This window comes from Neurospora hispaniola (genome assembly GCF_033458365.1).
Source record: "Neurospora hispaniola strain FGSC 10403 chromosome Unknown B0T23scaffold_2, whole genome shotgun sequence".
NCBI classification, from domain to species: domain Eukaryota; kingdom Fungi; phylum Ascomycota; class Sordariomycetes; order Sordariales; family Sordariaceae; genus Neurospora; species Neurospora hispaniola.
In genome coordinates, this window is record NW_026944407.1 from 2,607,357 (window position 1) to 2,629,983 (window position 22,627).

General features: G+C 53.0%; 10 protein-coding genes and 1 non-coding gene across 11 annotated transcripts; 4 read left to right on the forward strand and 7 right to left on the reverse strand.

The window, feature by feature from the left end:
* The first annotated feature begins 1,088 nt into the window (after window positions 1–1,088).
* On the forward strand, window positions 1,089–1,180 carry B0T23DRAFT_t84. Its single transcript has one exon. It is a non-coding gene; the product is annotated as a tRNA-Glu (tRNA).
* Window positions 1,181–1,819: 639 nt separating this feature from the next.
* B0T23DRAFT_393585 (uncharacterized protein) lies at window positions 1,820–2,170 on the forward strand (the record flags this gene model as incomplete). Its single annotated transcript, XM_062838085.1, has 1 exon — window positions 1,820–2,170. One exon carries the CDS (start codon window positions 1,820–1,822, stop codon window positions 2,168–2,170), a length of 351 nt encoding a protein of 116 aa, XP_062695588.1.
* Window positions 2,171–2,496: 326 nt separating this feature from the next.
* B0T23DRAFT_374052 (uncharacterized protein) lies at window positions 2,497–4,743 on the reverse strand. Its single transcript, XM_062836835.1, has one exon. The coding sequence runs from the start codon at window positions 4,709–4,711 to the stop codon at window positions 2,576–2,578; it is 2,136 nt and encodes a 711-aa protein (XP_062695589.1). The 5' UTR covers window positions 4,712–4,743; the 3' UTR covers window positions 2,497–2,575.
* Window positions 4,744–4,914: 171 nt separating this feature from the next.
* On the reverse strand, window positions 4,915–6,219 carry B0T23DRAFT_81081 (uncharacterized protein). The gene is made up of 3 exons (XM_062841826.1): window positions 5,828–6,219; window positions 5,585–5,769; window positions 4,915–5,395 (listed from the first exon to the last, which is right to left on the reverse strand). Exons 1-3 carry the CDS (start codon window positions 6,009–6,011, stop codon window positions 5,159–5,161), a joined length of 606 nt encoding a protein of 201 aa, XP_062695590.1. The 5' UTR covers window positions 6,012–6,219; the 3' UTR covers window positions 4,915–5,158.
* A 314-nt stretch (window positions 6,220–6,533) lies between these two features.
* B0T23DRAFT_81055 (actin cortical patch SUR7/pH-response regulator pali) lies at window positions 6,534–8,152 on the forward strand. The gene is made up of 3 exons (XM_062841825.1): window positions 6,534–7,030; window positions 7,079–7,412; window positions 7,474–8,152. Exons 1-3 carry the CDS (start codon window positions 6,911–6,913, stop codon window positions 8,073–8,075), a joined length of 1,056 nt encoding a protein of 351 aa, XP_062695591.1. The 5' UTR covers window positions 6,534–6,910; the 3' UTR covers window positions 8,076–8,152.
* A 928-nt stretch (window positions 8,153–9,080) lies between these two features.
* On the reverse strand, window positions 9,081–10,607 carry B0T23DRAFT_81087 (uncharacterized protein). The gene is made up of 2 exons (XM_062841827.1): window positions 10,480–10,607; window positions 9,081–10,386 (listed from the first exon to the last, which is right to left on the reverse strand). Exon 2 carries the CDS (start codon window positions 10,205–10,207, stop codon window positions 9,278–9,280), a length of 930 nt encoding a protein of 309 aa, XP_062695592.1. The 5' UTR covers window positions 10,208–10,386; window positions 10,480–10,607; the 3' UTR covers window positions 9,081–9,277.
* Window positions 10,608–11,194: 587 nt separating this feature from the next.
* B0T23DRAFT_309490 (uncharacterized protein) lies at window positions 11,195–13,529 on the reverse strand (the record flags this gene model as incomplete). Its single annotated transcript, XM_062834523.1, has 3 exons — window positions 11,195–12,725; window positions 12,791–13,197; window positions 13,299–13,529. The coding sequence occupies 3 exons, from the start codon at window positions 13,527–13,529 to the stop codon at window positions 11,195–11,197; spliced, it is 2,169 nt and encodes a 722-aa protein (XP_062695593.1).
* A 731-nt stretch (window positions 13,530–14,260) lies between these two features.
* B0T23DRAFT_311736 (uncharacterized protein) lies at window positions 14,261–17,236 on the reverse strand (the record flags this gene model as incomplete). Its single annotated transcript, XM_062834653.1, has 2 exons — window positions 14,261–14,621; window positions 14,667–17,236. The coding sequence occupies 2 exons, from the start codon at window positions 17,234–17,236 to the stop codon at window positions 14,261–14,263; spliced, it is 2,931 nt and encodes a 976-aa protein (XP_062695594.1).
* A 356-nt stretch (window positions 17,237–17,592) lies between these two features.
* Window positions 17,593–18,875, reverse strand: B0T23DRAFT_81094 (uncharacterized protein). The gene is made up of 2 exons (XM_062841828.1): window positions 18,213–18,875; window positions 17,593–18,143 (listed from the first exon to the last, which is right to left on the reverse strand). Exons 1-2 carry the CDS (start codon window positions 18,646–18,648, stop codon window positions 17,827–17,829), a joined length of 753 nt encoding a protein of 250 aa, XP_062695595.1. The 5' UTR covers window positions 18,649–18,875; the 3' UTR covers window positions 17,593–17,826.
* A 997-nt stretch (window positions 18,876–19,872) lies between these two features.
* Window positions 19,873–20,729, forward strand: B0T23DRAFT_309938 (uncharacterized protein; the record flags this gene model as incomplete). Its single annotated transcript, XM_062834552.1, has 2 exons — window positions 19,873–20,203; window positions 20,260–20,729. The coding sequence occupies 2 exons, from the start codon at window positions 19,873–19,875 to the stop codon at window positions 20,727–20,729; spliced, it is 801 nt and encodes a 266-aa protein (XP_062695596.1).
* Window positions 20,730–20,812: 83 nt separating this feature from the next.
* B0T23DRAFT_81241 (uncharacterized protein) lies at window positions 20,813–22,149 on the reverse strand. The gene has a single exon (XM_062841830.1). It carries the CDS (start codon window positions 21,937–21,939, stop codon window positions 20,995–20,997), a length of 945 nt encoding a protein of 314 aa, XP_062695597.1. The 5' UTR covers window positions 21,940–22,149; the 3' UTR covers window positions 20,813–20,994.
* Window positions 22,150–22,627: the final 478 nt, after the last annotated feature.

The following is a 22,627-nucleotide window of genomic DNA, read 5'->3' on the forward strand; positions in this document are numbered from 1 at the left end:
GCCAGACCGCGGTCGCATCGGCAAGCCAAACAAAGCCCAGAAGTGCGACGACTGTCAAGCCGTTAAGGCGCACAGGGCCAAGGAATTCCAAAAGGATACGGACATTCGCCGACAAGAGAAGTTGGACTGGACGCTCAGTTACGATTAATTGATCGCCGCTGGTTCTGTCTCCGAGACACGGCTTCCCTGCTATTACCTTTTTTTCCTTTGATTTCTTTTTCTCCTCCCGATTTAACTTTGCTACTATATCGCTGCGCCGCGGAGGGCAACAATCCCGCGACGACGGTACGTGACACAATACACAAGATGGACGGCGTTTTCTGTATCAATGATAGATATTAGTAGGTGGAAGTACTGTATGTTCTGGCGATAAATGGGATTTTTGTTTGTTAGGTCCTGAACCTATCTTCGTCGAATTCAGATATCCACAGGCTAACACTCTTGTAGGATTTCCAGATGGTGAACCTGATATGGGAAAATGTGAGGTAGATCGCGATTGGGCTCAAACGGGAGTAGTGTTTATGCCTGGACTTATGATGCTTGTCGCTATCAGCTGGAAACAATGGATATTAGATAGATCATTCCTACCCGGTTAAAAGAAGGTTCTACCATTAGTAAGGGGTAGGAAAGCTGATAGCAACAGGGGAAACACTGGGCTCGCGTCTTCCTCTTTGATTCATAAATCATAGTCAACAGCTACCTGTCCTGTCACACAGAGTGAACCATGGCAATGACAGCAAATACACTGGTGGTAACTGCCAAGTGTTCGAGGGAGTATAGATCATCGGAAAAGGATATGATGTCGCGATTAGGCTGTTCAACCGTGGGTCGTTTTCTGGAACCACATCCAAGCCACTACGATCTTGTGCACGCAAGGGGCTGTTACAAGAAAACGGCAAACCGCATATCACTCAACACGCACTATACGTCTCGCGGTACTGTGCCAATAATGGTAAAATGGATGTGCGTTAAGGATTTTGAGAGATTGAGGCCCAACATGTGCGAAAGGTGTGGCAGTTTCTGTAGCCTACTATAGGGACAACTTTCAAACCAATCCTCCAACAAGAAATCGGACCATATCAGTTCAATCGGGTATGGTGTAGCGGTAACATCGTTGACTCTCACTTCTCAGGAGTGACTGCTCTCTCAACAGCCCCGGGTTCGACTCCCGGTATCCGAGTCTCCAATTCTTTTTTGGTATTTTTGCCCCCTCCACCCCCTCCAGCCAACCCTCGGCGGGACAAGTAGAGCATGCATGTGATACTAGCCCCACAGGGTTTTGAAGACCCTTTCTCTCTAAATAGGTATAGCAGCACTTCTCAACCGCAACCTTTTGAGATACAAAACAACACCGTGGATTGATGCTGAGATATTCGAGGATGCCTTCAGACTCACGAGAGACTTTGGGTAACTTGTCATTACCATACCTACAACACATTGGCCTTATGCTTCAAAAAGGTTATGAATGAATACGCCCTCCATGATCGTTGATGACGTCAGAACTCGTCGCCGTGCGGTCAGGCTGATGAAAAGTGTTGTTAAACCCCCCTCCCCTCCTTCTCACTGCCCTACCTACAATAAGTAGTGAAATCAAACAGCATCCGTTACTCTACTTTTTCCTCTCCTTGTTCTTTTCTTTTTCTTGTTGTCTTTCTCTGATCTCACATCCTCCAAGCAGCAACATCACACTTCTATGCCATTTGGCAACACCAAGAAAGTTGTCAAGAAACCAGGTCAACAAGAGGAGAATCTCACCCACCAATCACCAACACCCATAACTCCTCCTCCTTCTTCCCAAAACCAACCACAAGTCCCCGAAATGGATCCCCAAAAGACAAGCAAGAAGGCCCAAGAAACCATGGGCGAAGCTACCGAGCAAGCCTCCAGCACAGCCTCGGGCATGACCGACACCCTCGCGGGCGCCGCCAAGCCCGTCACCTCGACGCTCGGCAACACGCTCGGCGGCGTGGCCAACACGGTCGGCGGCACCGTGGGCGCGGCGACTCGGGGTCTGGGGGAGACGGTCAGTAGCGCGGTTCCCGGCGGGATCGGAAAGCCCGTGGGGGATGTGGTGTCGAATATTGGGAGTGGAGTGGAGAGGGGCGCGAAGGAGGTGGGGAAGGGGGTGAAGGATGCCGGGGAGTTGAAGGGGAGTGAGCAGCAGCAGTAAGAAAGATGGTGTAAGAGGGGGGATTTGTGCGTGGAAAGGCCATAAGAGAAGTGGGAAAGCAAAATCGGAAAATTGACAGAAAAAAAGGAAACGAAAACGTGGAAGGCATTGTTCAGTGGTTTGTCTTGGGTGTATGATGTGGTGTTTTTGGGAGGTTAAGGTATCGGGTTTTTCATGGAAAAGGGTGTACATATGGCATTGAAGGGAAGTTTAAGTCATTGGTTTTTCTTCACAATTGTTCAAATTTATGTTTTTTTCTGTTTACACATAACACAACAATAGGATTTTGGGAGTGTACGAAAACGTTGTTCTCATTCTTTTCCCCAACTGAATCACGCGAAATATAACGCCAACGCCTCGTGATGTGATGCTTTCTATCATATCCATAACGGCTTATTTTTCTTTTTACCACCCAAACTTCTCAACCGCTATCCTCACATCCAATCCTTCCCCAATCACATCAGCACAAGTATTCCTCACCGTCCTATTCAGTCCATCCGGCCCCGACACCACCACCCCGGACTCCAGCCCATCGCTCGCCGCATCCAAGATCCATGCCTTCACAATCCCCGCCACATCCGGCCGCCCCGCATCCTCCGTGGGCTCCGGAATGACCAAGTCCAGTCCCAGCGCAACCAACTCATTAAACTGCTCTTGCGGTATCCAATTCCTGTGTGACCTCGAGTGCGTCACCCAGAGCATATGCACTCTCTGCTTCTGCCGCCTGGCTGACGGCGATACCCTTCGTGCTACCTTATCTTCTTCCCCCTCATCTTCTTCCTCTGCGTCTGACAACAACAGATCTTGTTTCGATTGCTGGAGCAAAGCCCACACCAAAGGAAACGTAACCGCAACCCCACTCCCTCCGGCCACCAGAATCGCACTTCCCGATGCCCGAAGCATGTCCAGCGCGTGCGAAGAGCCGTACGGCCCGTCTAGTTGCACGGACACACGGGCATGACCCGCTTGGGCGTGACGGAGGAGGTCGGACGTGAAGCCGGAGTAGGAGCGGATGAGGAGATTAAACCATGCGTGGGTGGGTTGCTGTTGTTCGCCTGCCGCTGATGTGGAGTGAGGGTTAATAACGGGGGCGGCAGAGGCGATGGTAAATGGGTGGGCTTGCAAAGCGTGGGAACCGCCTAGGGAGGGGACGGTGAGGAAGACGTGGTCTGTGGGGTGCCAGCCGTTGAGGATGGATTTGTTTGGGTGGTAGGAAAAGAAGGACCAGGGCGGCGACTTCCACCAGGGTTGGTCTTGACTGGGTCGAGGACGGGGGAGGATGTCCCAATCGGCTGAGACCAGAAAGGTCTGGCCGTCTTCCAGCACTTGGATGTCGGCCGTGACGGTGGCTCGCTTAAAGCGCAGTCGCCAGACGAGCCGGTCGAGGACAAAGATGACGAGTGACAAGCTGACATAAGGACGGCTGGTGTAGAAGTGGAACCAGAGAAACACGAGCGCGGCGATCTGGAGCACGACGTGCGAGGCCAGGAAGAGCTCGTACCATTGCTGTCGGAAACTTCCCAGCGAAGTAAAATAGAGCAGCTCATATGACGTGAAAGTGCCCAGACCGCACACGATAAGCGGGTGCGTAAAGTACGCCCATGCAGTCTTGGAAGCCAACATCCAGTCTTCAGCCAGGACGAACTGCCAGATGACCATGCTGACGAAGTGCACCAGCGCCATGAAGCACATCATCTCGCCAACGCGGCGGTGGAAGATGTTGAGCGCTTCGTACGAGTAGCCGGTCAGTAAGCGCAAAGGCTGGTTCTTGGCGCTCAGGAGGTAGAGGAGGGGGAGGTTGACGATGAACATGAAGCCCATTTTGTCGCCAAAGACGAAGAAGAAGTCCCAGCGGAGCGGGATCAGGAGCATCTGGAAGAAGATGTTCAACAAGATCCAGAGCGCAATGAAGAGCGAGGTGCCGTTGCTGGGGAGGGTGCGATTGATGATGGGGATGGGTGGCGGTTGACGGGCGAGCCAGGAGGAAACAGTGTTGCCGATGGTTGACTTGCGGTCGAGACGGGCTGAGTTGATGGTGAGGCTGGATGTGCGCCCTCGTAAAAGGGGCGATCGTTCAAGATCAACGAGGTTGTCTTTCCAGTTGCCAGTGGGTGTGGATGGGCCATGGCTGGACCGGCTGGATGATGCCGGCGAAGAAGGCGGTTGGGCTGTTGTTGTCGATGTCATTGTCGTCCTTTGGACTGAGTCTGACTTTGTACCCCTTATCCTAGCCAGCCACTGTCGTCGGTCATTTCTGGATTTACGCCAGTGTAAAACTGCGAAGACGGAGATGGTGAAGAGCACAGCGATGTTATAACAGCTGGCGATGAAGCGTGCGTCAAAAAGAGCCCGAACGAGCTTCAGGAGGTATTCAAGCTTTTCTGGAGGGATCAAGTTAAGGGGGTCGCCGCCCTCTTCACCACTGTTCTGGACATCTCGGACCGCCAGCATGGGCGATGAGGTAGAGGATACGGCGGATACGGCGGATGCGGCGTCGCGCAGAGCGTCCCGCGCCCACGAGCCCTTTTGCCCGTAATCCATGAGCCAAGAGGGTTGGTGGTTTGAAAAAAAAAAAAAAAAATGCAAGGCGACCGAGCCGCAGTGTCACCGATGCAGAGGACTCGGAACTCCGATGAAAGAGTATGAAAACGAGACGGGAAGTGGAGTGACAGGACGCCGGACGGGAGACAGAAGGAAGGAAGGCGAGGGCAAAGATGGGATCTTATCTGATCATCTGATAATTAGCGCACATTTTAGCGTGAGTCTACCTGTGGGGTGCTGTGGGGGCCCTGTAAGCGACCCGCTTCTTGGCGTCCATACGTTAACCGCTGCCCTGCTCGACGGGCCCCCTCTGACTTCCCCCCGCTTTTCCAAGACAATTACGGGCGCTAGAAGCGCTGCATAAAAAGGGGACCACAGGACGATAAGGCTCAGATACGATACCCTATGCCCGCAGTGCTGTGAGAGAATGTTTCATGAACAGAAACATCAGACTTTCGCTCTCCTCCATTCCAGCCCTCGCTTCTCAATGAGCACAGCAAGCGGCGAAGCCATCAGCATGATGATGGCAAATACACCAAAACACCATCCGGAGCCAGCAGCATCTGCCAGGGGTTGCTGTGCGGCAATCGCAGCACCGGCTCCTAGGCATCGAACCAGGTTATACGATGCTTGGACGGTGGCGGAAGCATGGGGGTTGAGGTCTGTTAGGCGTGTTCCGCAGAGCTGTCCATTGGAAGTCAGCGGACAGATCCTGGGCAATTATTGCTCTTGTTGTGAAGATGCTCCATGTTGCGGCGCCCGTCAGGAACTGAAGAATGAGTGGCACTACGAGGTGCTGATATCGTGCCAAGACCCATCCGCTTGTGCTCACTCACTTTCAGGCCCGTCCTTGTTATTACTTGGCTAACTCACCGCTCGCTCATTCAGGCCAACACCATAAGCAGCAGATCCCACCGACAAGACGAGGATGAGGGTGTGAATCCCCACAAAGCGTGCCTTCTCTATGGGAAAGTCCGATATGTCCTCACCTCGGCGATATTGCCCCTCCCTACCGGCCTCGGCAGAGTACTTCTTGATATTCCTGTCAAGGAATTTGCCTAGCAGCATATGTCAGACATTGATCACAACGCTCAGGAGGACGAATTTCACACCTACCAGTGGCATAAGATGCGAGTGCACCTCCAACGCCCGATGGAAGGTAGATCAGCCCAGCCTGGAGGTAATCCAGGCCATATATATCGATGCACTGAGCGGCCAATGACGTTTGCAATGTCATCTTGACCGCGTATGTGATGGATCCGATCAAAATCACGACCAAATTACCCTTGAGAAACAGCATCGGGAAAGCAGGGCAGCTTGACCCAGCTCTAATCGTATGCGGACCCGACTGTTCCTTCTACTTCTGGAGAACCGGCAGGGTTGCATTCTGCTGAAGACAATGCAATCGATGCTCCCCTTTAAGATTGAGCTGCAATATCAATCCGCCACAAACCAGTGTTCTGGCGGTCAAATTCATATATCCTTTTATTGCTATGGCTTCATTGAGTAAAGGTTGACTTGCCAACCCAGTATTCCTGTGTTTTCTTTGTGGCCGTCCCGCCCTAGGTACGCTTATACGCAGAATGTTTCTATTCTCGTTTCGACAAGACGTATCTCTACCATAGGGGTCCAAATGCCTGACCATCCCCAGAAGCTCGCTTGCTTGGGTGTCATTGGTGTCAAACTTCAGCCACACCCACAAGTGCTTCTCAACCACTACAGAGCCCTGTACCGCCGGCAATTCAGACTATGACGCACACCTGGCGCTTTACCAAGGGTCCATTCAAAGGGTCCAACCTTGGCCTCAGCGGTTGATCTTGAAACGACCAACCTGAAAGGTTGCCTTTCCTTGTCTGAAGCGGTTGTAGTACACACAACGCGGGACATATCGTGGCATTGTTGGCGTCGTGTAATGGTTAGGCGTCAAAAAAGATGATCGCTCACAAGAATGACGAGGCTGCTGGTCTTGCCCACGACACCACTAGCATCGAATATAATGTCGACAGTGTCCCAAGATGCGTTTGCTTCAATTTTTAGCCAACTTTGTTCAAGAGCTCAGTTAACGTCCGCCACGTGATCCATCCATTGAATGGAGATAGCTAACAGAATCACTACTGAGCTCTCATATCTACCATCAACGACGTTTCCTTTGTACACCCGTCTTTCGACCAGCAGAAAACCCACACCAAACGCACCATCATGCGACACCCTTCTACACTTGTGCCCATCGTAGCTTCCATAGCAGCCTTCGTGCTAGTCTTACTGGCTCTCGTCGCCGGTTCTAGCAAAGGCTTCATGGAAAGCTACGACGTCGTCACAGTAAGGTAACCCTATGCATGTGTCTCTTCGCGATCTAACACTTTCTAGTTCAACACGTCAACCCTTGGACAGAACCTTGTCTACAAGCAACTTAGCGGTGATCAGCCTGGCTCAGCGGCTGATGGAGTATGTGAAAAGCTGGGTTTTCTCAGCAAGGCCTGCGAAGACGCTACTAGTGCGGTCGGAGACGCAAAAGACGACCTGTTGAACGCCCTAGGCGACATTGAGAACGATATAGCGGACCAACTAGCAGAGAAGCTGGGTATTCAGGAGTTCTACTCTCTTCATGCGAGAACTGTCTGCGAGGGCGAGTACAGCCCCAGCCCGACCGCCAAAGGCGCCGGCAGGACTGTCGCTAATTGCATCGAGACATTCCCTAACGGTAATCACCTAGTCTCGTAGAGGTCAAGAGTCTGTCCACGCATCTACTAACAGATACACAGGTTTCAACGTATCCGACATCCTTGACAAGGAACTCCGCGTCGGCCCCTTTAAGCTCACGCTAGAAGACATTGGCTTCAGCGACGAAGTCCAAAGCGCCCTCGACACGCTCAACCGCGTCATCAGAGCCTTCACCATCATCCTCATCGTTGACGTTGTCCTCACCGGCCTCTCCATGCTCGCGTCCCTCCTCGCCATTTTCTTCCTCGGCAGAAAGGAACGGCCAACCCTCATCATCAATGCTGTGCTCTCAAGCATCGTCTTCATTCTCGTCCTCATCACTGGTGTCCTCGCTACCGTCGGATCCCGGATTGCCGCCTCAAAGGCGAACAAATACGGAAAGGATATCGGCTTGAGCGCCAAGGCGGGAACCAAGTATACGATTCTCATTTGGGTCGCGGTTGGGTTTTCATTGCTCACAGTTGTGGGGTGGGGGTTCCAGGCGTTGAGGTATAGGAATGGGAAGACGATGGGTAGCCGACACCATGGGGCGAGAGATAAGGAGGGGTATAGGGACTCGGAGGAGAGTGCCATGGCTCAATCAAATAGGCCGGTTTGGAATGGTAGGGGTATGAGGGAGGTGCAGTTTGCGAGGACGAGGTAGAGCAGGAGAGGATCAGCTAGGCTTGGCTGTGTCTGTTGCAAACGAGTTGAGAGGTCTCAGTTGATGAAGTTTGTGATTCACGCGATAGTACATTTACACTGGAGGATTATACCCACTGACCTTGGCAGAAGAGTTGCTCCCATCTTTCGATTATTCATTCAGTATTTAGCGGTATTGTTGTTTGTTTGAGATTTCCTCGTTCAACAGACCTGAAGGGTTGACAAAAATGTGGCCAAGTAGATAACGAAATAACGGAAGGGACCATCCCCAATTGACGCCGCGACAAAGACCCTTCACACCCCCTAAAGCCCATCCTTCACTCCTTTACCTTTCTGCTCCTCCTGTCCCTCCTGCCTCATCTTTTTCTCACTCTTATCTGCTCTCGACTTCCTCATATCCTAAGCCCAATGCTCTTCCGGCTTCTTTGCCAAGGTCCTCATTACACATCCCCCGCCTCCGTACCCAACTCCATTGCCATAAAATCCACCGCCAGTACTACAAAGTCCTTTGCCTTTCTTTCCTTGCGCCCCAAATGTGGCATAAATCAATGCCGCCTTCGTGTACGCATAACCGATATACCTTTCTAGCCTCTCTTCCTTATACAACTTGACCCACCGCTCGCCCATTTCTGTGGTTAAATATCCTCCGCCCATGGCCTTGTCGAGTTTCTCTTCTAGGTCTTTCATGGTCTGAATCCGTGCGTCAGAGGTAACGATTTTTGAGGGAAAAAGAGCAGAGAGCAAGTGCAGTTGAAGCCTCAGTCGGACAAGCACTCTCGAGCCTCTACCATCGGCCTAACGTGTCCGTATGCAGTTCCGGTCCCAAAGCTAAATATATATTTCCATCTCGTTCTAGAAACTCGATGTTATTTTAAGATCGCCATTGTACCTCTTGACCATTATCCACTGATCCCTGAACTTTTGGTGCCTGATTAGGATGAGGTAAACAAAAGAGAACCACATTCATGTACTTACCCTAGAGGTAGATACCCATTACCTACTACCTAAATATGAAATGTTTTGATTGGGCATTTTGGGATGTCACTGCCCGTTTTGATCGGCCAATCTTGTATAAAAACCTAAGAGAAATAAGTTATGTGAAGAAGAGGAGTGCATACCTACCTCTAGGTAGGTACCTTAGGGAACTTTACCCTACGGCTTCAAGAGCTCTTCCCAATGCATTCCCTGTCCTCCAAACCAGAACTATTCAACCCACGCCTCATCCTCCCCATTAGAAAACTCCCTCACCGTCCCTAACACCATCCCCGCCGCCGCCGACACAGGTGCCGCAGCCAGAGCCAACGAGCCGGCCGTCATACCCGGACAGGTACTCACCCCCCTACTCCGGCTCCTCCCCTCCTTCCTCTCCACCCTGGCCCTCTCATGCCTCCACTTCACACCACCGGGCACCGGCTCCCCGCTCCGCCAACAATTCGCCTCCAAGTACTTGGTCAACGAAAAGCACAACTCACACTTATTCTCATCCGGCCTCTCACAGTGTTCGCAGCAGTTATACCCAACCACTTTTCTCTTTACATGGCTATCCTGCGCCGACGGGTGTTCTTTGAGCAGATTTAGCTCCCAGTTCCCGCACTGGCAGCAAGACAGGAACCAATCGTCGAATCTGCCCGGCAGCAAGTTAAACCCTTCCAGAGTCTCGACCATGACGCGTTTGCTGTTGTACAGGACGGTGTCACGCGGCGCGAGGTAGCCGCACCCCAAGTCGCAGAGTTCGAGGGGGATTTCTCCTCCAGAGCTGTTGTTGTTGTGGCTACTACAATTCATGCTAGTGCTGTTATTTTTGGGCTCGACGACAGCAAAGGGTGGTTCAAGGCGCAAGTGAAGCGGTCGCTCGACCCAGTGTGTTTTGGATTTGAAGTAAGGGCAGTCGTGGTACCAGTAGGCTCCCTGGACGTCTTCGGAGCGCGGGGGAAGCGGTCGTAGGGGACCGCGGATGCCGGCTTTCCACCGGTGGTTGGAGATGAGGGCCGCGACGCGGAGTTGGGGGCGTTCTTCAGGGTCTTCGTGGGCTGGAGGCTGGGGAGCGGGACCGAGCTTGGCGGCGCGGAGGAAGGGGTTGTCGGGAATAATGAGCTCGGTCGAGGGGAGGGCGTAGTTGGGGGTTATGGCCATGGTGGTGAAGCTGACGAAAAGTGGTGAAGCTGGATGGGTGGTGATAGTGACGGTGATGTTGACACTGGAAAGGTGGTGGAGATGACTGGGAATGGGCGTCAGAACCTCAAAAGAATGGGGCCTTCGGGTATGGCGCTTGTAATTAGAGCCATGGTGTTCTCCCTTTGAAAGTGAAAATTCTGTATTGTAGGTCAACTTGGAGAACAAAAGGGGCGGGAGCATCCGGTAGGGCATATGAACTCCTATCAGAATTATTTGGGCCTGCAACCTACCTACGGACAAGAACAGGCGTTGGATTAACCGGCCGGTTGCTCCTAGTTACCCGAAACGTGGTATAGGGGTCATAAAATCACATATAACCACAGACGAGAAGCGTCAAGCGTTGGGTAACCGTGACTGTACGCCTACTTTTATCTCGGCGATCCAGTAACGACAGGCGCGGACGTGCTACCGACGGTTCTCCGTTGGACTTGAATATTTGTAGACCATACCATCGGGTCGCACCTACGGAACCCAAGTCACCCTTCGGTTCCCTTACTGCCGAGCTTTGTGTCACCCTAGCACAACATCACACATAAAGTTCCAGGCATGATACTGGCACTTATATAGAACTAGATGTCTGCATCTCCAATAAGCTTTTCCAAAAATGGATGAACAAGTGACACCCGAGAGAGTGTTCAACGTGCGCCTAGACAGGTATCTGTGTTTTTGTCACGTTGCTCTGTTTTTCAGCTGGAGTTGTTTGTTTTCCTTTGCCTCTAGCCAGCCATTCTCCGTCTGACCCACGACAGTTGCTTTTGCCGGAAACAACTGCAAACGGATACCCGAAAACCGCTCCGTGGCCGATCTTGTCATACAAAGGAAGAGTTAGTTGTGTTATGTACCTAGAGGTAAGCTACCTATTCAGTTAACGAGAGCAGAAATTCAATGCTTGCCAGATACCTATGTACGCCCAATCGCCCCATTAGATGCCACACCTCCATCGGCTCACTGTCCGAGAGCATCCACATCCTCCGAAAATCCAGTCACCATGGTATATCCAAACTTGGCCGCCTCCACACAACGCTCCGCCAATTCCTTATGTCCCAAAGCAGCATATGCCTCCGCCAACCTTCTCAACGAAGCCACCACATGGACGGCCATCAAGCTCACATCACCGCTCCTCGTATAGATCTCCCTCGGATCCCAATCCGCAGTCAACTTGGCCGGATCCTCATCCCTCGGCACCGCATTGAACCCAAAGTTTCTCAACACCTTCAACGAATACTTCACCACCTTCGCCCACTGCTTCTTGGCTCTGTATGCATCTACCAGCCAATTACACGGATAAACGAGCGTCAACCTTGGGAGACTCTCATACACCTCAGTTTCATGCAGGTCCTCCAAGTGCCTCATCATCTTATCCACCGTCCTGATTGTCGCGTCGGGTACAATCGTCGCCCCCTTGCCAGTACTCGGCTTCTTATCCAGGAACTTTTCCAGCGCAAGCATCGCCTCCTTCCTCTTCTTCAACCTTTCCTCTGACGACTTCCTCTCCCCTTCACACAACCCACACCGACACTCGAAACCCCACCCTTCCTCAAACTCCCTATTACGCACATCCACCAGCATCTTGACGGGTACATACTGCTGGAACAGCTCCTCGCCCTCTTGCACGTCGCGCGTGGCGCGACAGATGAGCATGTCACCGACAAACGAGCGCATGGTGTTGGGCACGCAGCTGTGGTTCATGAGGCTCGAATGCGCCCACAGCCCCTTGGCCATGCACACCGAGTTGTAAGTGGGCTTGGTATCGTCGTAAGTGGACAGAGGTGAGGAGAAGCAGTTCTTGGTGCGGATGCCTTCGACTACGAAGACGTCTACTACGGGGACGCCATCCACCATACTGCCCTCGGCACCGGTTCGCTCGTAGGGAAGTTGGCCGGGGTAGAGCTTGAGCATGGTATCGGCCAGCGAAGGGTTATCGCAGAGTTGCCGGACCATGAGCGAGTACAGCGCCGCGGAGGCGCGGGCGGGGTCGTACTGGTTGGGCATCAGCGTGGCTTTTTCGACATAGACCAAGTCGCCGGCTTTGAGGGGACGAGTGGCGAAGAGGCCGCGGCCGTGGAAGCCCGAATCGGCAACACGCGTGTTGCGGAGGAAGGACCCAGCGTCGATGTGCACGGATGTCGGGGAAAGGGAGGCGTGCATGGCTGCGAAGTCGTAGTTGCCGGTTTCCTCTTCTTCCACGCGGGCTAGCACCCGTTCGTATTCCTTCTGCACGTTGGCGGTGCCCTTGTCGTTTAGCTTGAGGGCTTCTTCAAAGTACGACTTGCTGGTGGCGTACTCGCAGAGACCGTAGGCGGCCCGGCCGGCGTTGTAGTAGGCTTTCCAGTCGGTGGAAGCGCCGATGCGGGAGGCGAGGGCGTCGGCTTTTGCGGCGTCGTAGCGGCCGAGGAGGAGGTTGACGCCCGCGCGCTTGGTGTAGACGGGGGCTTTGGCAGAGTGGTCTTCTTGTCCTTCTAGTGCTTCCGTGTAGCTATTTCAGGGTGCATTTCGTAAGCTAAAGGACTTGACATCACCGCTAACGGTCTGGCAACTCACCAAAAGACGGCCGTAGGGAAATCCCTTTGCAAGAAGGCTTGATCTCCCGCCGTCGTCCATTCCCCCGCTGACTTCAGTAGCGGCCCGAGCCTCAACGGCTCTGGGACGATAGAATCTATAAAACGGAGCAGAATGACATCTGACGGGTGATCAACGCAGATCATGAAGTCGTTTTCTGCGCCATTCTGGACATAGTAAGGCTCCTTGACGGCAACGATACAGCCCTCCGGAACCCCCGACAGGATGGCTGAGTCGCCTTGGTTGTAGATGGCGAGCTTGTCGACATTGCCCCAATGGTCCTCGACAATACTGACAGCGCCGGCGCCAAGGTAGGGTGGGCTGACTACTTTGACGATGAGCCCCTTGCCACGGTGATGTGTTTCCACGCTGAGGTCACTTAGTGGGATCTGGAGCTGGTGTCAGCCGGATTTCATGAATCACATGATATGGAGGTATATATATATTTTTGTTCAATAAAAAAAAAAACGGCTTGTGTGCAACAACATACGATTTCGAGATCTCTGATAGACTTTGTAGAAGCAGGATATGCTTCTGCTACGTTTGGCTGCTTCACTGGCCTGGGGCCATTGGGAGTTTGGGTAGCGTTTTGCTGCTTGATGTGTTCCTCATGTGTCTTGAAAAGCTGCTCTTTCGTGAGCTTCTTGGTTGGGATTGTCCCTGCGAGTGAACTCTTCTGAGGAGCGGAAATGATGGTCTTTTGCTTGGCGGAGACAGCCATCTTGAACAAAGATTAGGGGAAGGGTGAAAACAATGGGGGTATATCAGCAGATAAAGAGGTTTGATGATTCAATCAAGTCCACCTACGATATTAAGAGATATGAAGCTTATAAAGATGATCAATAACTGTCAGTTCGCGGTCATGTGCTCAAACTGTCGTCGAATGGTTCCTGAATTCATGAAAAGGTGGCATACTCGGAAGGCAACCAGCCGCGTATACCGTATTCGACTTAGCGGGATTATGCATATTAGCCGGGGGTCCGGTGCCTTTGTGGAGATGTCAGATGTGGTGTTGCCGCTCCGGGGTAGGGGCCGAATACGACGCCAATCGAAGTGCTTGGCCGCAGTACTTACAGCTGGTCATGGGATTGTCGGGATAAGATCCGCTGTAGCTAACGATGAGGGGAGCGGTCGTGACACGGTGGTGCGACTACGACTTGCTCGAGAACGGGGTAATGATCCTGATGAACGGGGACGGTTCACAGGCGGAAGCGTGTTGAACTGTTACGAGGATTGACTGATCAGATATATGAACCAACCCTGCTGCTGTTACTCGTCATCAACCGTATTTCGGAAAGCACCCGAACTGGCAAATCTTCTTGTGGTCATGTTCGCCAATACATAACGCTGTCATGCGGCGCTATTCACGAAGGAATCACTCTCCGTCTTCTTTGCTTTCTCAGCCTCCTTTTTCACCCTTGCCTCCGCTTGCCTCTTGTCCCTGTTAATCTGTTATTGTTTCATGAGAGCCTCCCTGTGTCTGTAATCGTCTTGAGATCGTAGACACAGCTTCAACCAGCCCTTGGGCTCGGCTACCTCCCAGACCCGCGTGGGCATCCTTACCACTGTCTCCCTGTACAAGCAATCCGTCTCAAATCGCCAGCTGCAAAGGACTGCACGGAGCATGCCGCCTTCCCTGCCACAGAGGAGAGCTACAGTCGGTGGCCTCTCTGCCGCAAAGATAGTGACCGTAAGCTCGCCCATATCAACAAGAGTGAAGAGCTGGTGTCTGTCTGACGGCAACAGCTTCTTGGCTTTGAGATCATCAAGGGCAGAGTCTGGGTTGTCGATCCACAAAGGTTCCTTGCCTCGCCTCTCGTAGTTCTCCCGATGTTCTCTGCTGAATGGAGTAGCGGACGGCGCATAAGTAAGTCGGCCCTCCGCATTTCCAAAGACGATCTTTTCCAGTTGCGCTATAGGCATGACTCCTTCGAATCCCACCAAATTTGGGGTGCTCTTCAGCACGGTACCGCCAAAGAGCCGTCGGACCGAAAATGGTGAAGGGGCAGAGAGCAACAGGCCCACGAAGAGGAAGCCAGCAACAACCCAACCGACATCTGACTTGCCGTCGGCGGCTAGGTCAACAAAGCCGGCGAAGTATGGGATGTAGGCCAGTGACATTTCGATACCAAACATTAACCACCAAATGCCGAACGCCAGGAAGAATACCGCGAGCATCTTTCCCAATCCCACATCGCGTTGAACAGTCGCTCGGGGAAAGTCCTTCCATCGGATGTGGATTGCACGGCAAGAGTCCAGGATAACAGTCTCGTCCTCGTGCGCTACACCCACCACTTGACATTGCGGTGTGATGTGGTGGAGGAAGGTTCCATACTCATCACGTTCAGACAGAGTCTCGAAAATGTCTTTGTTTGACGGCTTTGGAAGTAAGCAAAGCATCCTCTCGACCAGCTCATCACTATCATTGCCAAGCGAGAGGCGAGCAAGGTTTTGGAACACGGTTGTCTCCTTATGGCGCTCGATCCGGTAGTGAAGAAAGCCCATGACGGCGTAGGCAAGATCTGAGCCGGTAAACTCCGCGCGTTTCTTGGTACTCAGCGCTGTAATCGTCGCTGGAAGCAGCTCCAGGCGAGAAAGTGTCAGCACGTTGGCATAGTGCTCTGCCAATATACGAACAGCCTCCTTGTCGTCCGTATATTCGCTCTCGTGTACACGCCAGAACGAGGCTGTCATTTCAATCTTTCCAATGTTTCTGGTGACAAGTTGACCCTCTGCATCCCGAAAGCAGTAAGTTATGTAATCTCCAGGGGCGAGCAGACCCTCCATCAGCGTCCACATGCGACTGCCCCAGTCAAGACGCTGTGTCGTTCCATCCTTGTCCATCATGAGGCACACCTTGGCCGATCCTCGGACAGTGTCACAAAGTGTGTAGACATCGTAATCGGTCTCAGCTGGCGAATCCCCATTAACAAGCTCACGGTCCATCCAGTAGGCGTCAAAGCGCTCGTGCTCGGCAATGCTCCGCGCCAGTTCATGAGCTTTTTCTGCACCATCTGCGTTTGGAAACATATTCCACATGTAGCTGATGAATATATATCGCCGCGTACAATTTTCGAAGCTATCGCCCTGGATAGTCTTCCATTCGCCGTTCACTTTGGCATACAACAGCCGGGGCCGTGCCGCACGCTTTGCAACACTAAGTGACTTTTTGTAGCCCTCACTATGTTTCTCGAGAGCAGCAGGAGACATGTCCAGCTCGTTGACAGCGTACTTGGGCCATTCCCAGTAGTACCCGGGGTAGTCAGTATATGTGTCGGTCACCTTATCGTCTTCATTGTAGTTACCGAGGAAAGGAAGGGCAAGCAAAATCTGCACAGGAATGGCGACGACAAATAGACGGCAGGTGCCCTTTGTCTTTGACCAAAACCCTTGGGTTTGAAAAGGAGACAATGCCCATTCGGACATTGCAAGGACAAGAGGCACGCTGCCCCTGACCTTGGTCCTGATCCAGTCGCCTCTGTCCAATCGGGTCTTGATGACATGATCAGTTGCCTGAACTATCAGTCTTCGAGGAGTAGAGCGGGTTGGACTTAGGTAAACGGCCACATCCAGGAACTTGCGAGTGCGTTGGTGAAACTGGTTGAGGTAGGTGAGCTTGCCATCAACCTTGTGTACCTTTCCAAGGTCATCAATATCCTCGGCCTCGGCGGTTCCAATACGATACACGACCTTGCTCTCGCCGGTAGGCCCGGCATCGGTGTCACTGTCCTGGTTATTCATCCGTGTAGTGGGTAAATAGATCTGACGGAAACCCCTGTGCCCTGAATTGCCGCTGAACTTGTCTTTCAGGTTGTCTTGGAACTGTTGCATATAATCCTTGGAGCGAGGCCAGAATCGTTTCCACTTCTTCATGTCGTTCTTCGCGCCTGGCTGGGGAACAGCTTGTGGCGAAGACATGTGCCGAGTGGTGACCTCCTCTGATGAGAGAAGGGGCGGTTGCTTCAACTGCAGATCTGGGCTCTGCGCCTCTTGAATGGAGTCGGGCGCCGGATGTTGGTTGTGGGCGGGCGTGTATTGGGAATAGGCGGCATGATTAGGATTCGGCAATTGTTGTTGCCAGTAGAAGTTGTTTGCAGTGGGATCGGCCGTCCAACCAGGCTGCTGTAGTAGTTGCGGTACATAGTAGACTTGCTGATCGTCCACCGACGAATTTCCCACTTGGCTCGCCTGTTGTGCATAGTAATACTGCTGTGGCGAGATAACAGTGGCAGGGTCGGTTACCGAGCCATATTGTTGTGGCGGATAATAAAAGGCCTGCGTGGGTTCTGTAGCAATGCCAACCGTAGCCGGCTGCGATAACGGTTGAGGAGGTTGGAAGACATGCCCTTGATTGTTGGTGTCCTGAGAGTCGCTGCCGGCATCGGCTGGTGACATCTGCTGGGAGTGAGCATGCGAAGAATCGGCCATCTTCACTGGTGTTCGGTCGATGGAAAAGAAGGGAATCAAAACATCAAAGAAGGACGGTTTGAAGTCGACGGGAAAGAGACATAGTGTCCAAGACCCAGAGGACTGACGGAACCCATGATACATGTAAGTCTCGCCGGCGCTCTTGTTGGGAGCAGCCTGGCCAAGCGTCTATGCAACCGTTCCCCACATGGTATTGGCTGGTCCGTAAGATTATAGTGGCAGCCTAGTGTAGAGCTGACGCCCCCATCACCACATTCCTTAGCCTGATTCGGTATGCCAGTGATACACACGCAGTGGTGGCATGCACACGCCAAGTGCTACTGGACAAGGCGACAAATCATGAGTCTTTGCGGAATTGCGGTTGCCTGTGCTTGTACGTCAAGTCCCCCACCGGTCAGACAATGCGACACAACCTGGCGAGCCTGGTAACGCAAGACGATGGACAGGGTTACAAGACGTCAGTCAATTTCAGCTTGGTGAAATCTGCACACTTGTAGTATACACTACGATTAGGGAAAGGATGTGGTGAGGCAGCGAAGTGCGGCAGCGACATCTACCGCCGCCGACACCCTGAAAGGCATCCCTAGGTATCAGGTGCTCTTGGCAGGTCGTCGCATGATGGTGCTGCGGAAGCATCCCTTGGCGGGAGGTCCAGCCAGCTCGAGCGCCGTGTATTCTCCCCAGTCCTGACCTTGGCGCTTTGAGGCGCCGAACAAATCGAAGATGGGAAGGTCGAAAACGTCGATGTCCTCGAAGCCGAATTGCTTGTAGAGATTGTAAGCAGTGGGTGATGACTCGAGAAACAGTGGCAGACCCAGTTCGTCAGCCAGGGTGGTACCCCAGTGTAGGAGGGCCTTTCCGGCCCCCAGCCTTTGGCGATTCGTCTGACAGACAAGAGTGCTAAGAACTGTGACAGGTCGTGGAGTTAGAAAAGCGGCCACCGAAAAGGGCATTGTGGTATCTGTGCCAAACTTACCAAGCCCAGGGTGACCCTTCATGTGCTCTCGGCGCTTCCTGTGCAATCCGCCGATGAAGTCGTTGAAAACCTGCACATCGCAGTCTTCTCCCAGCTGCTCCTGTGTCCTTGGTACCTCTTGGACATTCCACTCTTCCTCAGCACGCGGATTTCTGAACAGGCACCAGTCGGAAAAGGCAACAATCTCGCAAGGACCTTCAGAACCCTCGGGCAGCAACTCTGCCACCACCATGAACGTCTCTCCTTCGCTGGGAGGAATGGGCAAGAAGAGTCTGGCAGCGGACTTGCTTCTCGACTCATCCGATACACCGTTGGGATACATCAGCTGCTGCATCGGGTTTGCGGAAAAGGCGTCGTTCAAGATGTTGGTGATGGCCTCGGCATCGGCGGGCACGGCCTCGCGAACGCGGATGCGGGGGTTGAGAGCGACTGTCATGGTGGCGTTGAGGATAGTTAACGTTGTCCTTTGAACCTAAGGGTGTAGTGACGAGGCCCAATTTATAGCTGAGTTTGACGAGGCAAAGACGGGCGACGAGGCGTGTAAACACGTAACCGGGACATGATGTAATCAATGGCGCGGCCGGCGCCTTTGACCTTCGGCTGATTCCTGTCTTTTCCGCTCGGTAGTGGAGATGGTTTATGCGAGCCCGGCGAGGAGTTCCCAGTGAGTCAACGGCCAGCAGGTACTGTTGCCTTGAAATGCGACCCTGGTTAACGTCATCGGCTGGCTGGATGAGTGAAGAATGGGTGGGATAAGATCAATGTTTTCCTTCTCGATGAGGTGCTCTCTGAGCTTCGTGGTGGTCAGCTGGTGCTAGGATTCGTAGTCCATCGTACGTGATCTGTGCCGCCGTGAGATACTGCCATCTGGAGCGTACGTGTCATCCGCGAATGTTGCCGCATGAGATGGGGGGGATTTGGAAGATGATGGATGGCGTGGAAGAAGGAGGAGGAGAAAGAAGAATTGGAAGAAAGGATGCTAGGTACGAGATGATGTACAAGAGGGGCCCAACTGGAGCTAGAGGTAATTCCCGCCATTTCCACAGTGTCCGTCTGTGGAACTGGGTGTTCGAGGTTCCATCTCAGGGGATGGCTCACCTGCCCTGCAATGTAGGTACCTCTAGGTGTCTCCGCCCGTGTACTGCGTACACTATGAGGTGTCTCGGGCATCTTCCGGTTATCTTCCTTATCTTACTGCGCTAATGGTGGGTACCTAAAGCGGGGAGTCCCGTCCCGCCCACGAGCACAGTAGTACCTGGACCTTGATCTCCAGGGCAGATTGGCAGACGCGACGGACTCTCGTCAAACCCCGCGATGCGCAGGACATCTTGTTTCGAGGAAAAGACTGGACGATTCTGACGAGGCGTGTAACCAACATCGTACGACACATCATTCGTCGGATTTATTGGGCTTGGGACTGTTCGTTCTCTGCCGGTCCCTCCTCGACTTTGGACGTCCAAAGGACAGCTTCCTTCCCTTTCCATCTCAGCTGTCCATATCCCATCACTCATATCACGAGAGCGGACTTTGCTCCTCTTATTTCTTTCCAATGGCTGGCCCCAAATCAACAACATCATCATCATCTACAACGACAACAATCCTTCTCTCGATCCCCTTCTTGATTGTCGCCCTCTTGCTCACTCGCGCCCCAACATTCACCATGACATCCGTTGCACCTACAAAGGCCTGGGCTGACGAGCCCATAAAGCTCATCACCACACCGCAGTACGCGACCAAGAAGACGGACATCTTCACCTCGGGTGCCACCCACATGGCCCTGCTGCACAACTCCATCTTCCGCGGCTACAACTCCATCTACCAGCAGGCTGCTCATGTTGCCGACCAGGACAAGGCCGACTTCGTTGGCTACTGCTTGACCTGGCACCGATTCGTCAAGTCTCACCATGACGACGAAGAGCAGTCGCTGTTCCCCAAGATCGAGGACCTCTTGCAGGACAAGACTGTTTTCGACGAGACCCACAAGGAGCATGGTGAGAAGCCAGGGACCCCGGATTACTGATTCTCGATAACTGACTTCCCATCGCAGAGGCATTCCTGCCCGGTCTGGCCGAATTCGAAAAGTACCTTGGCGGTCTCAAAAGCCCCAACGACTTCTCGGGCGACGAGCTGCTTCGCATCATGGGTACCTTCCAAGACTCCTTTTCCGAACACTTCCACAGCGAAATCTCCACCATTTCCAAGCTCTCCGAGCACGCCAACGTCCCTAAGGAGGGAACCCCCGAGCATACAGCAGCCGTCACCACCTTCAAGACATGGGGCAAGGCGACTGTGACAAAGGCCGGCGTGACGGACTGCGTACCCTTCTTCCTTCTCAACCTTGACCGCACGGTTGAGGACGGCATGTGGGCAAACTGGCCACCCATGCCTGCTCCCATCAAGTGGGGTTTAGTCAACATTGCCGGTGCTCTGCACTCGGGCTGGTGGAAGTTTTCTTCTTGTGATGCTGCTGGTCGGCCCAAGGAGTTGTGGGCTCTGCGTAATGTTGAAAAGTTGTGATTGAGTGCAATCCCATTGACTGTGCGAGCAGAAAGGATAACTGAGATTCTATTAGGAATTTGGATGAATGATACTATCTATGAGAACCACCAAGTCTATAGGTCCACCAAGTCTATCGGTCTAGTGGGAGCCGACATCACTCTAATGCAAACAAAAGTGCAAGACGAGAAACTTGCTTGCTCAACGGGCTCAACTTGCGCGTGGGCGTTTTTCAAACAACAATCGCCGTCGACCATAACACGCTCCTCGTCCACACCGACTCAGTTCAAGCTGTCTCCAGTCCCTCAGGATATTCAACCACCACCGGCTTCGGCTTAGCAGGCCAAACCAACCAAAGCACGACAACCACCAACTTCAATCCCGACGCCATCCACAAAGCACCCGCGACGCCAAACGCCGTATGCGCAAAAAAACCTCCAAAAAGCGCCCCCAAGAACAGAAACACGGGCGCGCCCACTCTTTGGTTCCTCTCGCGATTATGCAACTTGAACAGGTCCGCGTCCGAGAACAAATCGCAGTAAATACTCGTCAATACCACGCTCGTCAGCGCGTTGTATCTCAACACTCTACTCGTCACGGCCTGCCCGCCGCTCTGAAACGCCAACAGCGCAATCGGGAGCAAAACATGCCACTCGACGTCCTCGCTATAGTGCGGCTTGCCCGTCATGGTAACAACCGCCGCCGCCGCCATGGTAAATGCAGACTGTGCCGTGAACGACACGCAGAGCACCCACCGGCGTTTTGGGGCCCAGAGGCGGTGGAACCGACTAAACAAGAACGAGCCAAGGCAAAAGGCAGCAAGGGAGGTGACGGATTTGATCAAGCGTGCGGATTCGTTAGGAGCAGCCAGGCCGAGACCGGCATAGACTGTGTTGCCGGTTTGCATGGAGACGAAGGAGCCCCAGATGGAGATGGAGGAGGAGTCCAGCAGGCCCGTGATTAGGTAGCAGATTATGAGAATCACGTCGGCGTAGCTGCGATCGATGTCGGTGGTGAGGTGGCGGCGCCATCGCGATGATGGGGGGGCCGTTCCTAGTGAGACTTTGGGGAAGCCTGGCAGGTCGGGGGTCCTGGTGCCTGTTGGCATCTGGTCGCTTGGGTGTAGCAGCGGTTCGATTTCAGAGTTGTTGAGGATGGTGGTATTGTAAAGGCCATTGGTGTTGTTGCTGATGGTGCCATAGCAAGACGAGTTCACGGTTGGAGGATACATTTTTGCCGGGTATTTTTACCCGTCGTGGAGATTGAGGTGGTGACAACAATGAGTGAGTCAGAATTGGCGTCAAATAACGCAATCGATTAGGGCGATTATGGGATAGCTCCGCTGTACGTAAAAAGCCAAGGCTTGTTTTGTCTTAGTTCCGTCTTTTTGGTCGTTTGGTGAGGTCCACGATGATGGAAATCCGGCACGGCCCGTCGATGAGTGTCGATGATCTTGATTTATTCTGGAAAACAATCGAGGGACGGGAAAGACCAAAAAACAACGAACGGGATGGCCGGGAGAAATTCACCGCATCTTCATCCCGTCCAATCTCGTTTCCGTTCGGAACGACCCGGGATCGGATGGATGAGACGGAATGGCGCATTGTAACATTGCGGAAACACAATACATCCAACCTGGTTTGTTTATTTGTTAGCGCGGGACTTCACTACGCAGTCTTTGCAACTCTGTCGCAGGAACCACGATAACAGACCAACCAGGGTAGGAATATACATAGTACTCACAGCACGTCGACAGGGCACACGCGACCTGGAGCTCAGGTAACGTCAACGCCGAAGCAGCCCCGAAGGTTATGGGCCACTGACAGCCCCGGCCGAGCGTGACCGAGGTCGGTGGTGATGTGGAATGTAACAAACCCCTCCGATGCTCTAGAACGGGCATAACCGAACAACCTCTTCTT